Below are 13,636 nucleotides of genomic sequence, written 5' to 3'. Positions count from 1 at the left end.
AAAAAAAAAAACCCAAAAAAACCCCACAGGTTTAACAAATGAAAGCATTTTTGATTGCTCCAATGACTCCAATTAGCTAAGATGAGATAAGGATAATTTATTAAACCCCGAAGGGAAATTCCAGTGTTGCAGCGGCAGTGACACCCATGGCAAAACACACATCATCTACGATTACATATAAATACAATCTTATTCTAGCTGTATTATTATTAGTATTATTTTTATATTCGGTGTAGAAAACGTAACTACCGCCAACTCTAAGGTACCTTACAAGGTGGGCTGCTCCGTACAATCAAACAAACGTCAGGCTGCACAACGCTGATTATAGAGCGGTCGCTTTTAAAGACGAGGTGAGCAATCCTGTCACCCAGGGAGCTCTTCAGGGTGAGTCCTAAACTGATTAGAGCCAGCGACCTCTGACCCCAGGCCAGGCAGCTCCCGGCCCTTAGACCAGTCACGCCGCTGCTTGCACAAGTGTTCCAGAAGCATCGGCTGATGGTGGAGATAGCGGGGGACGCGGGGGTACGGCCCCGCCGAGATAGTGCGCCGTCTTTCAAATGCATTCCGCCGACATAATTTAATCTCCAGAAAGGTGGCTCGGCCTCCGTTTCCCGCCGTCGCCGCAATTAGAATCTCCCTAAGTGACTTAGCGGTGTGGGCAAATGATTTGTTCAAATTGAATAGTACCGGGGTGCAGCCCGTGAGTCCACCAATGCCGGCCTCAAATTCACATACTTTATTATTATTAAAGGCTTTGTTACATCGGGGCTCTGCATATAGTGGTATAGTAGTAGTATACCACTTTACTTTATAACCCATAACATCGTTTGGACCAAGAACTCCAGTCAAAAAGGCAAGGTTTGTTGTTCCAACATCTGAATTCCCCCTCGTCCTCGCTCCAGGAGGGTTAAATGTGCTTTTTTTTTCTTTCCTCGGTCACTTTTTTCCCTCGGAGGGAGCTGCTCTTATTTGCTAACCAACGCTGCCTACGATGCTTCAGGATGGTCCGGGACCTGGTCGTCGCATTCCTGCCGGGAAATGTTAAACAGCATTCCAAGTAGAGCAATGCAAACGTAACACAAATTGAATGACTGTTTCTTGAAAAATGCCACCTAAAAAAAAAAAAAAATATATATATATATATATATATATATATATATATATATATATATATATATATACATACAGTATTATTGCAAAATAATTATACAGATTATCATTTTAAGTACTTTTAAGTACCCTGTCTTGTTTTTCTATCTACCCTGTCTTGTTTGTTTTTTGTTTTTCCATCGTAAAGTGTCCCTGGGTTCCTGAAAGGCGCTATATAAATCCCAGTTATTATTATTATCATCATTATTATTATTATTATTATTATTATTATTTTTTTTTTTTTTATGAGCAATTACTTGATATAGAGGCTATTTAAGTAAAACAATTATTTCAATGCGGTGCTCTCACTTTTTACCAGTGTAAGCCTGTGAAAATAACAGTTGTGCTCTCAAGGTTTTCAGCGGTAAGAGGAAGGCGCCAGGGGAGAGCTGTGACCCGCGATGGAGCCTCCGCGCAGCCTCCTCTCATCCAGACACCGCCCTGTGGGAGAGGAGAGGGAGGAGAGGGGAGGAGAGGGAGGAGAGGGGAGGAGAGGGAGGAGAGGGGAGGGAGAGATTGAATGAGAAGGACAGAGAAGTTGAGAGAAACATAAAACTTCTCGAACGTCCAGCAAGGTGGAACTACAGACCGTGCAGTTCCTCCTCCCTCTCTCTCTCTCTCTCTCTCTCTCTCCATCTCTCCCTCCCTCCCTCCCTCCCTCTCTCCCTCTCTCTCTCCGCATGGCCGCTTAGCTCCCCCGAAACTTTTTTTTTTTTAACTTTCGTTTGTTTCCTCATTTCCAAGTTGTGCAGCGGCGGAGGCGAGAGCTCGCTCCCCCCCGCGCCCGACGATGGACCGAGCGGCGAGGAGGGCGCCGCTCTTCTTGCTCCACATCGTCCTGCTCCACGCCGGTAAAGTATCCCCTCGCACCTGCGGAGAAAAACCAAAAAACAAACCAAAAAAAAAAAAAAAACACAAAAAAAACCCCAAAAAACAAAACACAACGCGCACCGACGCGACGTCGGCGGACGTCGCGTCGGTGCGGCTCGGCGCACGATTTTGCAACGCAACGATGCACGTCCCCCTCCCCCTTTTTTAAAATTATTATTATTATTTTTATTTTTATTTTTCCTGCTCAAACTTACGGCCGTTTCCGTCCCGTGTTTGTCGCGAGCGGTGTGAGTTGGCGTTCGGCCTCCCAAATTATTATAAGGAATTTAAAAAAAACGGGCTTTATTTGTGTGTGTGTGTGTGTGTGTGTGTGTGTGTGTGTGTGTGTGTGTGTGTGTGTGTTGGCCCTGCTTGTAAACCCCCGCGTCGGGGTGATACCTCCCTCTGCGGATCTTCGGGGATATTCTGGGATGCTGCCGGTTCCAACTTGCCCGGTCAGGATTAAAAAGTGAGCTCAGGCTCAAATTACTTTTTTTTTTCTTTTTTATGCTGAAGTTGTCGGAACTTGTCAAATGTGTGTAATGACACTTTGGGTTGTTGATACAGAGGTTTATGGCTTTTTTGTTTCCACTTTTTTTCACATTCATTTTTTATTGTTTACTGTACATTTTCTGCTTCATTGTTTGTTTCCAATTTTAATGTAGTCTGTTCATCTATTTATCTATCTATCTATCTATCTGTCTATCTATCTGTCTGTCTGTCTGTCTGTCTGTCTGTCTGTCTGTCTGTCTGTCTGTCTGTCTGTCTGTCTGTCTGTCTGTCTGTCTGTCTATCTATCTGTCTGTCTGTCTTTCTGTCACTCTATCTATCTGTCTATCTGTCTGTCTATCTATCTATCAATCTATCTATCTATTGATGTCTGTCTGTCTGTCTGCTGGTCTGTCTGTCTATCTATCCATCTATCTATCTATCTGCCAATCTGTCAATCGGTCTGTCTGTGTATCAGTCTATCTGTCTATCTATTATCTATCGATCTATCTATCTGTCTCTGTCTGTCTGTCTGTGTCTGTCTGTCTGTCTATCTATCTATGTCTGTCTGTCTGCCGCTCTGTCTGTCTGTCTGTCTGTATCTATCTATCTATCTATCTATTTATTGATGTCTGTCTGTCTGTCTGTCTGCCCGTCTATCTATCTATCTATCTATCTATCTATCTATCTATCTATCTATCTATCTATCAGTCTGTCTGTCTGTCTGTCTGTCTGTCTGTCTGTCTGTCTGTCTGTCTGTCTATCTACCAAATGACTCAATGTAGGCTGAATTTCTACACAGAGCATGATATAGAAGTGCATTTTGCCATTGTTTTAAATGGTGCCGATACATTTTTTTCCCTTTGAATACAATGTAAATGACGACGTCAGGCCGCCCCGCCCCCCTCGGGTCTCTGCGTCAGGTGCGCGGGGCGTGCGTGCCGCCGGGGGCTTCCTCCCCTGTGTGAATCGGTGACGTCATGCTTGAGTGTGCTCGTGACCACTGTCGGTTTACCGTGAAGAGGTTTAGCGTGGGTTCGAGAAGGAGGCTGAACGGCTGAACACTGAGCCCAAGTGAGCAGATTAAAATTCCTGTCATGGATCCGTTTAATGTGCCCGCACGGGGCCTCAAGGAGAGCCCGGCTTTTTTTAAACGGGACCCTTTAAATATATTCCTGGGACGCGCATTTATGCGTCGTCTTGCACGCGATCACATCATGTTTGTTTTTTTTTAAAATCAATGCTCGACCAGTGGGGTGACCAGCTTTGTGGGTGGGTGGATGTGCGCGCACAACAATCCCACAGCATTTGCTGTTTTTGGGCTCGCTCCGGGCATTTTTTTTCATCCCCTATTTCGAGTTCAGCCCCGAACAATCGGCGTGTTGTGTGTTTCATTTGGCCCATTACTACGCGCCACCCACACGGAAACGCTGTTTTTTTCAAGGCCTCCGATCGAAGAAATGGAAGGAGCCTCACGCCCGGCGGCCGCGTCCCCGGCGTCGTCCGCCCACAGCGGGCCGTTCCCCCGTGCAGGTGCTGCCCCCAGGGATGGGCTGCCATGGAGACGTGCCACAGCGGCAGGTTAACCATCTGGTCGCCGGGACGCGCATCGGATGCGTCTCGTTCTCGCCGATGACCCTTTTGGATGCACTTTTTTTTGTATTTTGTATTTTGTATTTTTTTTACATACACATGGAGCATATGATTGAATTCTTGGCGCCGATGGTGGAAGGGGAGAACGGCGCTGGTAGCAACTTAAACATCACGGCCCCCACGGTCCTAAGACGCGCTGACACACATGGCGCTGTGGATATCACAGCCGGCGCTTTGGGTGGTTTGACTTTGGTTGCGTGTGTGCCTGTCAGCATGTTCGTATATATTTTTATATTTTTTAGCTGAAGAATGTTTTCCCATATGCCTCGGCTGTGAGTTTTGGAGAGATGAGAGGGGGCGTCGCAGTCGCTCCTTGCACAGACGCACGGTTTTGGGGCGAGCTTTGATCTTTTGCCTCTTTTTCTTTTTTTCTTTTTTTTTCGGAGGGAGGGGGCAGGAGATAAAAAAACAACAAAAAAAAAAACAACACGAAACCGCGAAGGCAGGGGGTATTTATGCGACACGCTCAATATCTCCATCTACATCTACCACACACTCCCACGCCCCTGCGCCCCCCCCCCCCGACCCCCCGCTGTGTGGGAGGGTGGATTTCACGCGTGCGACTCCCTCTCCCGCGTCCCGTTTGATGCAGTCCTCGTTGCCGAATCCCGAGCCAGGCTCCCGCAACCAGGTCGGGCAGTCGAGCCTGGTTCCCCTTCTATCCAGACGGAAAATTAGCAGGCGAATGCGAAACAAATGGGGGGGGGGAACGAATTCAGCGTCGGAGAGAGAGAGAGAGAGAGAGAGAAGATGACGGGAAACCCCAGCCGCCTTTTGTTTTTCACAGCGGTCGACTCGGCAACATCAGTTTGTGTTTCTTGGGGCGGGGGTTTCTCTCTCCACCGGATGTTGATGTGTGTGTCCCCGGCTGCCGCCGCTGCTGCTGCCGCTGGTTTATCATCCGGCCGCCTCTCAGGGAGAGGAAATCTCTGTTTTGGAATTTGCCCAGCGTTTCACATGTAGAGACCGTGCCTAAACGCCTCGTGGTGCCTCTCCCCGATATACAGTATAATGTGCCGTAAACATCTGGCCCCCAGAAACCCAGCAACCCTCCCGAAACCCCCTCTCCTAGTTGCCAGGACCTTGTGTTTCCTTTTTGCTTTTTTTTTTTGCAAGCTGTCTTGTGTGACGGGATCCTTCTCTGCGGACCAGTTAAGAACACAACAGGCAGTGTGTCTGCCTCCGTTGTGCCTTGTGTGTGGTTTTTTTAAATTCAGGTTATTAGACGTGCATCGTGCTTGTCCCCGCCATTAGGCTTCCGCACAGTAGCCGACACCTTCTTTTCCAAAGAAAACCCATTTTCGACACTGTATAGTGTCTCTTGTGACACCGCTGACCCGGCGTCTTTATCACTTCGGCCTCTTTGAACCCCTTCCTTTCGGCACGGACAGCCGGCCGCCACCGCTGCTGCCGCCGCCGCCGCCGCCGCCGCCGCCGCCGCCGCCGCCGCCCTCCGGAGAGCACGGTTCCGTTGTCAAAACAGCCACAGCTCGTCAGGAATTGTTTTCAAGTCACGACCGAACAGATGTCCGAGAAGAATGTGTCCGAGAACCGTTATGGGCTTGAACTTGGCAAACACCGGTAGCCGTCTTAGTGTTATGATATCTGAGACGGTGAGAAATGGCTTTCGGGGGATTGACCTTAAAAACGGCATTGTGGGTCCATATGCATGCATGCATGAATGTGCGTGTGTGTGTGTGTGCGTGCGTATAGATACTCCCTTATGCCTCTGGCGCTTATTCATGTGTTTATGTTGCACACATGTGTCCAACCCTGCTGGTGCGTGGCCGGAACCGGGCCTTGAGGGGCAGGTGTTTTCTCCACGGACTAAGCCGCTCTTGGCCCGCTGGCCCGTCACGCTGCGCACGAGCCCCAGTACAACCGCGTGCACGGCGGAAGAATGCGGGGCCCGACTCGTATTGCAAAACGGAAATGTCTCATCACACTTCCCGCGGACGGGGCTCCCATGCCAGCGCTCCCGGGTTCCCAGCGACCGGGAGGCACCGGGTGTTACGGACCGCGCCGGTGTCAAATATTCACCGTAAAATGTATTTTCCGTCCGTGACCCCGTGAAGCGTGAAAGCGAAGCTCAGGCCAGTGGTCCCCCCCCCCCCCAAAAAACCCCCACGGGTTCGACCGGCGACACCCCACCTGTGAGCAACAACCCAGAAGCGGACCCAGTCACCCTGATAAATATCTCCCCCCCCTCCTGTTTAACCGTTCTCCTGGCCCGACCAAATCCTTCCCTCTCCAGGTAAACCTCACCTGGGCTTTTGGTTAGACGCTTATTCGGCGGTCTCGTGATCCCAGTTTCCTGAACCGCCGCTGAGAAGCCGTGGAGTCATGCGAGTGGGCGCTGTGTCTTCGATAGGCAGGCACAGGCACAGAGGGGAAAGCCCGGGAGAGAATAGGAAGGTGGAAGGGTGTGTCTATTATGCGGGTGTGTCATGCATCATGCTTGTTCATGCTGTGGTGTGTGCCCGCGGGTCGGCTCCAATTTTATTTCTGATCTTTTGGTTGTGTGTTTTTTTTATATGAATTTATGTGTGTGTGTGTGTGTGTGTGTGTGTGTGTGTGTGTGTGTGTGTGCCCCATGTCCCATTTCCCTCTCACCCTGTCACCTCTCCATCGGCGCCCGGGCCATCCGTCTCACCCACAGCAAATTAGATTAAGAAAATTCTCTACCAAACCTTTAACCTCTTTTTTGCGGAATCTTATGATTATGCACCGTCAGCATTTAATCCTAAGAATTATAATGTCCTTTTTGAGAAACCCACCCCCTCCCTTTTTTTTTTTTTTAGCCAGTATCCTCCTACTCGTGTTCAGCGAATGACAGAAAGTTCAGAATATCTCCGAAAACCCCAGATTTGCTCCGTTTCCTTTCAGGGTGTGGTCTTTTATACTGTGGGAATCGATCTGAACTCTCCGCTCAGTTGCATTGAGAAATTCCCTCTGTTTCTAGGATGTGCAGACTATTATTGTGTGGGAAAAGGGATATTTCCAAGGGAAACTGGGAGTGTAGGTGGTGTGAGCATGGAACAATGTCCTCACAGGCATGAGGCGCGGAGGCCCGGGGAACACACCGCGCAGTGTTCCAGCTCGGACGGGGGATGAAGCCTTGTGTGATGCCCGTCGGAGCGCGGAAAACACAGCGTCCGAGTGTCACACAGCTGCGGAGCACTTGGTGACATTTCAAAACGCGTGACGCAGGGTGAGCGCTATTCAGGCACTCTGTTTCCAAAAAAAAAAAAAAAAAAAAAATGGTGATCATTGTGCCCGTTTGGCTAAAGTGATTCTCTCACGGAGAAAGCTACGGAACAGAGCGAAAAACCGAGAACAGCTGCGAAAATACGTTTTGTCTGAGGGCATTCGTTACTTAGCATAGAATATAAATAGGACAGAATGGTTGAATAGAAAGCCACCCCACCCCTCTTCCCACACTTCCACTGTCTACAAACTTGGATCTTAAGTCTTATAATAGTGGAAATAAACCACTCAAGAAAGCACCTTTGACACACTTTTACAGCCTGTTGAGTCACCCGCCACAAAATAATCCGGGCAGATCATTTAATGACCACTTTCAAGTGGATAAAATTGGTGTTATTACACTGGAGAGCGGGGGGTTGCCATTTGCCAGGAACGGTTGAGACCCGGGTCGGGTTTCGGCCTCTCGCTTCGGCGTCCCGGAGCGAGACGCCGAAGCTGTTTTCTCCTGCCCGGCGAAGCGCAGACAGGTAAGGGGTGAGAACACCCTCGCGCCCGGAGAAGGAGGATCCGGGGTCGATGCCCGCCCGGGCAAGCAGCGCTGCGTGGGCAGGTAGCTTGGCACGCGCTAACGAAGCGCAGACGGATCCGAGGGAATGTGTAAATTGCGCGCCGTTATTGGATCTTTGGACTGATCCAAGCCTCCCGTGGCGCTCGGCCACGGGAGGCTTGGATGCCTCAAAAAAAATAAAATCCCCATTTGGTTGCGTTTTCCTATGACATAGAAGCAAAAGTAAAGAAAAGTCGAAAAGACTTCCTGCTTCTTCAGTGTAAGAAGAGAATATTAGTATTATTAACAGCCTTTTCCTCTTGGTTCTGCACATGTGGATACAGTATGTTTTATTCAGTCGGTCATTTTAGCTGGCACATCACTGTGCATGTGGAGACTCTTTTCTCTTCCAATGCAACGTGCCACTCCCTGTCGCTGCACCCCATTCCCCCATGTGCCAAGTCAACTCATGAGGGCTCCGACAATCAAGCTTTGTTCAGCGGGTGATGGCTCAACAGCCCCTCGAAAACATCCCGAGGGGACGGAGGACGGCGTTTGCCGAGGCATTTGAAATGCAAACAAACGTCCCGCGCTTGCCTTATCGGCAAAATAGACGAGGAATCAAATATCCCCGCTGATAAAACGGTTTGTCGGATGCGGGCGATCAGATTGCGTAATCGCCGAAGAATGCTTGGAACGAAGCGAGCCATGTACACGGGTGGATTTTTGAATTCCCACAAGGCCCGGCAAGGATTGAAAAAGTCAGATCCAGAATAGTTGATGAAGTTAGATTTTAGTTTTTTTTTTTTTGTTATTTTTTTGGCCATTTCTCAGGCGCTCTTCATGACAGCGGCCCAAGGGGTCTGGTATAATGCGAACCATGCTCCTTCAAATTAGAACGTCGCCCGGGCCGTTATGAACGTCGGCATGCCGTGACCTTTTCCGTCCCGCATGCATGTAATGTATGAATCAGGGCATGTGTGAGAGAGAGGAAAAGAATGAGGCGGGAGAGGGATGGGCTGGAGTCGGAGGCTGAATTCTTCATCTGCAGTTAGTTCTCAGTTTAACTTTCACAATTTTGACTTCTCATAAATGGCGGCGGGTCTGCAAATGTTCATCAAGCCCCTTTCCCACTTGCACTGAAAGCCGTAAATGTACTGGCAATGTTCCATATTGGCGTCGTGCGGGAACGGGAGGCGGTCACGATGTTCCGTGTATGTCGTTCCCTGAATTTCCCCACTCGCGAAGTAATATAATTTCCAGCAAATTGCCGGAACGGCTGTGAATCTAAGTGTGTGGAAATGGTAACTTCTCTCTGTAAAGCGGGGCTGGAGCCCAATCGAAATGAGGCACAAACAGTGGAATATTTATTTTCTACGAATATCTCGAAATTGATTTGTTTTCGGGAAGAAGAAAAAAAAAAAAAGAAAGCGGGTCCGCTCCGAACCGTGGAGCTCGGCTGATCCTGATCTTCTTAAATTGTCTTATTTTTCTCCTTCAAAATGCCACTCGGACCTGGCGACCGGTGGCACAAGCGCTGCTCCGAGGGAGCGAGCGGACAGGGAGAGGGAGAACAGGGGGAGAAGGTTCCTTTCTCCGGAGGCAGAGGAGTGGAGGACGGGTGGAAAATGATGGCGCCGATTTTAACAACTTCGGCTTCAGGGTTACCGCGTCGGGGGGACGGGGACGGGGTGGACGCAACAACTGTCAATATCTGTCCCCCGTCAGTGAGCGGAGGGAGGAGTCCGGCGGGACGGGGAGCGAAGCGCCGGTCTGAAAACCGGCCCGATGTTAGACACCCCACGCGTCGTCCACGTGGGAGCAGACCGCACAGGGAACTATTCCCGAAAAGGCGGCGACCACTTCTGCCTTTTCCGGATATGCTACGGATCCCAGGTGGGAAAGGCGCTTTAGTGACACCCGGCGCATCTGAATCCGACCGTGTCGAGGACGGAGCTTTTGTGTTTTTGAGGGGCCTGCAACGGCATCTGCCGTGTTTTTACATGGCTTGTTTACAACTCTGCGTCCGTTTATAAAACGTGTTTGTGTATCTGTACCTTCTGTAATCCTGCGTAAAGAGCCGTATGGTAATTTCCCCGCTTAAACTATTTACCGGCCCGTCGCCTCGCTGGGGGGGCCCGGCAAATGAGCTCGGAGCTGCTCTGAATAAACGGCTCCGCCAAATAAACAACGCCATCGAGTGCGAGTCGGGATTTTTTTCCCGACGACGAATATAACGGAATCGGCAAACTCCCCCCGCATCTTTAATTGAACAGAAGGAATGCGCAGGCCGGAGCGCGGCGGGAGGCGGGGGGGGGGGTTGGAAGCTGCGGGAGGCGATTTCTCTTTAGGATCCTCATTTGGAGTGTCTGGAATGCTAAGTGCCTCGCTGCCGTGAGCGGGTTCCCTCCGGCAGCCGGCGGAGCCCTGATCCGGGCTCACGCTCGCGGCAGCACTTTGTCAACAGAGCATCTAATAAGATGACCAGTCCACCCAAGGCTCTCCGTAATGAGATACAGGCTCGCCACTGTGAGACTTATTGTACCCGCGTGGTCTCTCCGCTGATTAGTAATACAGTAAGCAAGCATCCATCCTGATATATATATATATATATATATATATATATATATATATATTTTGTTTTTTATATATCGGGCCTGAAAGTCGAATTTGATATCGAGGTAACGGCGATGCAGACAGTGCTGCCGGGGCCGGGCCGTAGCACGCAGGTGGCAGCTGTCAGGTGTGCTGCGCGAGGATTATGGCTTAGGCCCGGCGCTACCTCCAGCCTATAATAACAGCCGCAGACGGCCGGCCACCTGCAGCCACTTCTTGGGGGGGGGCGTCTCGCCCGATTCTCAGAAACAGGAAGCCGCGCTTTAAAAGGCATTTTCGGGGCCCACTAAACAGCCCGTTCCGTAACAAATAGCACTTACCGAGCCAGACGATGATAAAACTTGCTGAAATTGTAAGAGCAATTCACTCTAACGTCCAGTTGCAATATGCCACTTGTATGCCACAGTGGAGCTTGTTGCTGAGAGCTTTGAAATTGGGATGAAAATTGTTTGACAAATGTTCCCCTTCGCTACGTATACACTGCATTTATTTGATTTTGTATGTGCTGTTTTTGTATATCTCACCATTCACCCCCCCCCCCTCTCTTTCTCTCTCTCTCTCCCTCCTTTCCCCTCGCCCTCAGCCCACGCCGTGGATGTGCTCCGTCTGCTGGGGCTGTCGGAGGACCTGGAGGGGGTGTCCGCCGGCGTGGGCCTCTGCGCCGGCAGGAGCGGCGCCGAAGGGGCGGACCCGGCGTACAGGGTGGACCGAAAGATCCAGCTCGCCGCTCCCACCAAGCAGCTCTTCCCCGGTAGTGGAAAACTCTATCAGACATGGCGTGGAGGCCCGGAAAGAAATGCTCGGAGCCCGGATGCACAGACGGGGCTAAACGGGGGGCTGTTAGACTACACCAGACTAAAATATGGGTATTTGAGAATAGTCGATGCCGTCCAACAAAAAGAATGTGTCGGAGCACAACTTTGTATCGGCTGATTCTTTAAAGTTTTTTGTTCGCACTCGGAATCCGAAATCAGCCCATTCTAATTTGGACTCGCTGCGGCGCCATCAAAGGCTCCTCAATGTGGCCTTTTTTCTTTATTCTTTTTTTTTTTTTTTGTGACAGACGCCTCGGATTTGTCTTCCCAGACCTTTTGAGATTTTAAATAGAACTCCCCCCTTTTAAATCACCTCCTTGTTCTGGCTGCCTTCATGGATTATAGATGCCCTGGTTATTATGCTTTCCGCGGTCGGTGACGGGGATCCTGCGTGTCTGCTACCTGCTGTGCTCCCTCTGCCGTGACTCAAACATGCCTCCTCTCTTTGTCTCTGCTCCTCTTCTTGGTTTGTTTTTTTGGTCATTTTTTCTTCTTCTTCTTCTTCTTCTTCTTCTTCTTCCTCTTCTTCCCGTATTCCGCTTGAACTCCTCCAGATTCCCCATTTCCTGAGGATTTCTCCCTGATGGCCACAGTGCGCGCTAAGGAGGGCACCCGGTTCTTCCTGCTGTCGGTGTACGACGAGCAGGGCGTGCAGCAGCTGGGTCTGGAGGTGGGGCGTTCGCCTGTTCTCCTGTACGAGGACCACCGGGGGCAGCCTTCGCCGCAGCTCTACCCTACCTTCAAGGAAATCAACCTGGCGGATGGAAAGTGGGTAGCGCCCGGTGGCCTCCGCCGTCCCTAAATTCAGTCATTTACACGGTCGGTTATGTGCGGTACGGTGCAGTGAAAATCACTCTGTGTTTTTTTTTGGTTTTTTTTTTCATTACACCCGCCTGCTGGGTTCCAGGAACCAAGCGTAAAAGATTCTGGCCTCATCTGATACTTAGCGCTGGTCCCTTTTATAACCGGGCCTCAGGGGCGGGACTAAATATTATATCACCCCACTCGCTTTTCTGTCTCTGTCATTAATTAATGGGCCTTTGGATGACACTGTGGACAATCCAACCACTAAATCCAAGTCCTCCATCTTCCACATTTCTGGAAAATGTCCCGTCATTACTTTATTAGTGAGCTCCAATTTGGCTACAGACAAAGAATTGGTTGGATTTATCGAGATCCACCAGAACCTGTGTGTGCACATGACAAAATAAGCGGCGACAATAGATGCAAAGAGGCGTCGATGATTGTCCAAATCTTTATTTGTATTAACTTGCCCGTTGACCCAAAAATAGAGGACTCTGAAAAATGCCTTCCTGAATAATTGGAAATAAATCCTCTTTCCGCATCACTCATTTGGTGGTGGTCCGTTTGCTCATGAACGTGAATTTTTACAACAGTGTAAAATTGACTTTTCTTTCAGGTGGCACAGGATCGCCTACAGCGTGCAGGGCAAAACAGTCACGCTCTACCTGGACTGCCGAAAGGTGGAAACTCTGGACTTGCTGCGGGGGGACGGCGCTGTGATCAGCACGGAGGGCGTCACCGTGTTTGGGAGGCGGCTGCTGGACGCAGAAGTGTTTGAGGTAGGACGTTCCCAGCGATTAATGGCGCGGATGGCTAGGCCTGCGTTGCTAATGATGCCTTTCTCAAATATTTCCCGTGACTAAATATCTTGATGAAACCGACAGTCATCCCCAAATATCATCAGATGAACAAATGAACAAATACTGCGATTACTTTTTCGTGTTTGTATTCGATTGGCATTCGATTTTGTTAGCGCCGCCCATCTCTGTTCAAAGCGGTTAGGAGTCTTCGGACAAAGAAGTTTCCCTCTCGCCCCCTGCTAAAACCCGGCCCCGCGATTTTTCAAGCTCAAGCCCCCTCCCCATTCAAACACACGTTATCTCCACTTGAGCCGGTGAGGAGTGAGTGCTGTCGGGCCGAGCAGGGCCGCCTTGCGAGCCAGACGGGCGCCCGGGGTCCTCTCGTCAGTCCGGACCGACGAGACGGACGAGGGGCGGCGGTGGTGGTGGGGGCAGGGGGCGAGGAGGGCTGGGTGCTGTTCTGGACACGCCCCTGCGGTCGTCCTTGCTGAGATTGTCAAGCTCGCTCGAAGGACGTTTTGGTATATTGTATATCTTTAGGACACAAGTTGCATTGTGGGTGTGTGTGTATTAGAATCAATGACCAAGACGGTTTCCCGCCCAGGTGGGCCGTGCGTCGTCCCCCTTGCGGCTTTTTTTTTCCTTGGCGCCGTTTCCCCCCCCGGCGACACGCGTCGGAGCTTTTG

General features: G+C 50.3%; 1 protein-coding gene across 1 annotated transcript in view; it reads left to right on the top strand.

Annotated features, from left to right (window-relative positions):
• The first annotated feature begins 1,904 nt into the window (after nucleotides 1-1,904).
• col5a3a (collagen, type V, alpha 3a) overlaps nucleotides 1,905-13,636 on the top strand; it is a 54,432-nt gene continuing 42,700 nt past the window's right edge. Inside the window, exons 1-4 of the mRNA XM_080009116.1 lie at nucleotides 1,905-2,000; nucleotides 11,115-11,282; nucleotides 11,901-12,114; nucleotides 12,767-12,929. Coding sequence (XP_079865242.1) covers nucleotides 1,940-2,000; nucleotides 11,115-11,282; nucleotides 11,901-12,114; nucleotides 12,767-12,929 — 606 coding nt within the window. The 5' untranslated portion in view covers nucleotides 1,905-1,939. The remainder of the gene's footprint in view (nucleotides 2,001-11,114; nucleotides 11,283-11,900; nucleotides 12,115-12,766; nucleotides 12,930-13,636) is intronic.

The sequence above is a fragment of the Zeus faber genome (genome assembly GCF_960531495.2).
Source record: "Zeus faber genome assembly, chromosome: 11".
Lineage (NCBI taxonomy): Eukaryota > Metazoa > Chordata > Actinopteri > Zeiformes > Zeidae > Zeus > Zeus faber.
Note: the sequence above shows the minus strand (reverse complement) of the source record. Positions and strands in the feature narration are given on the sequence as shown.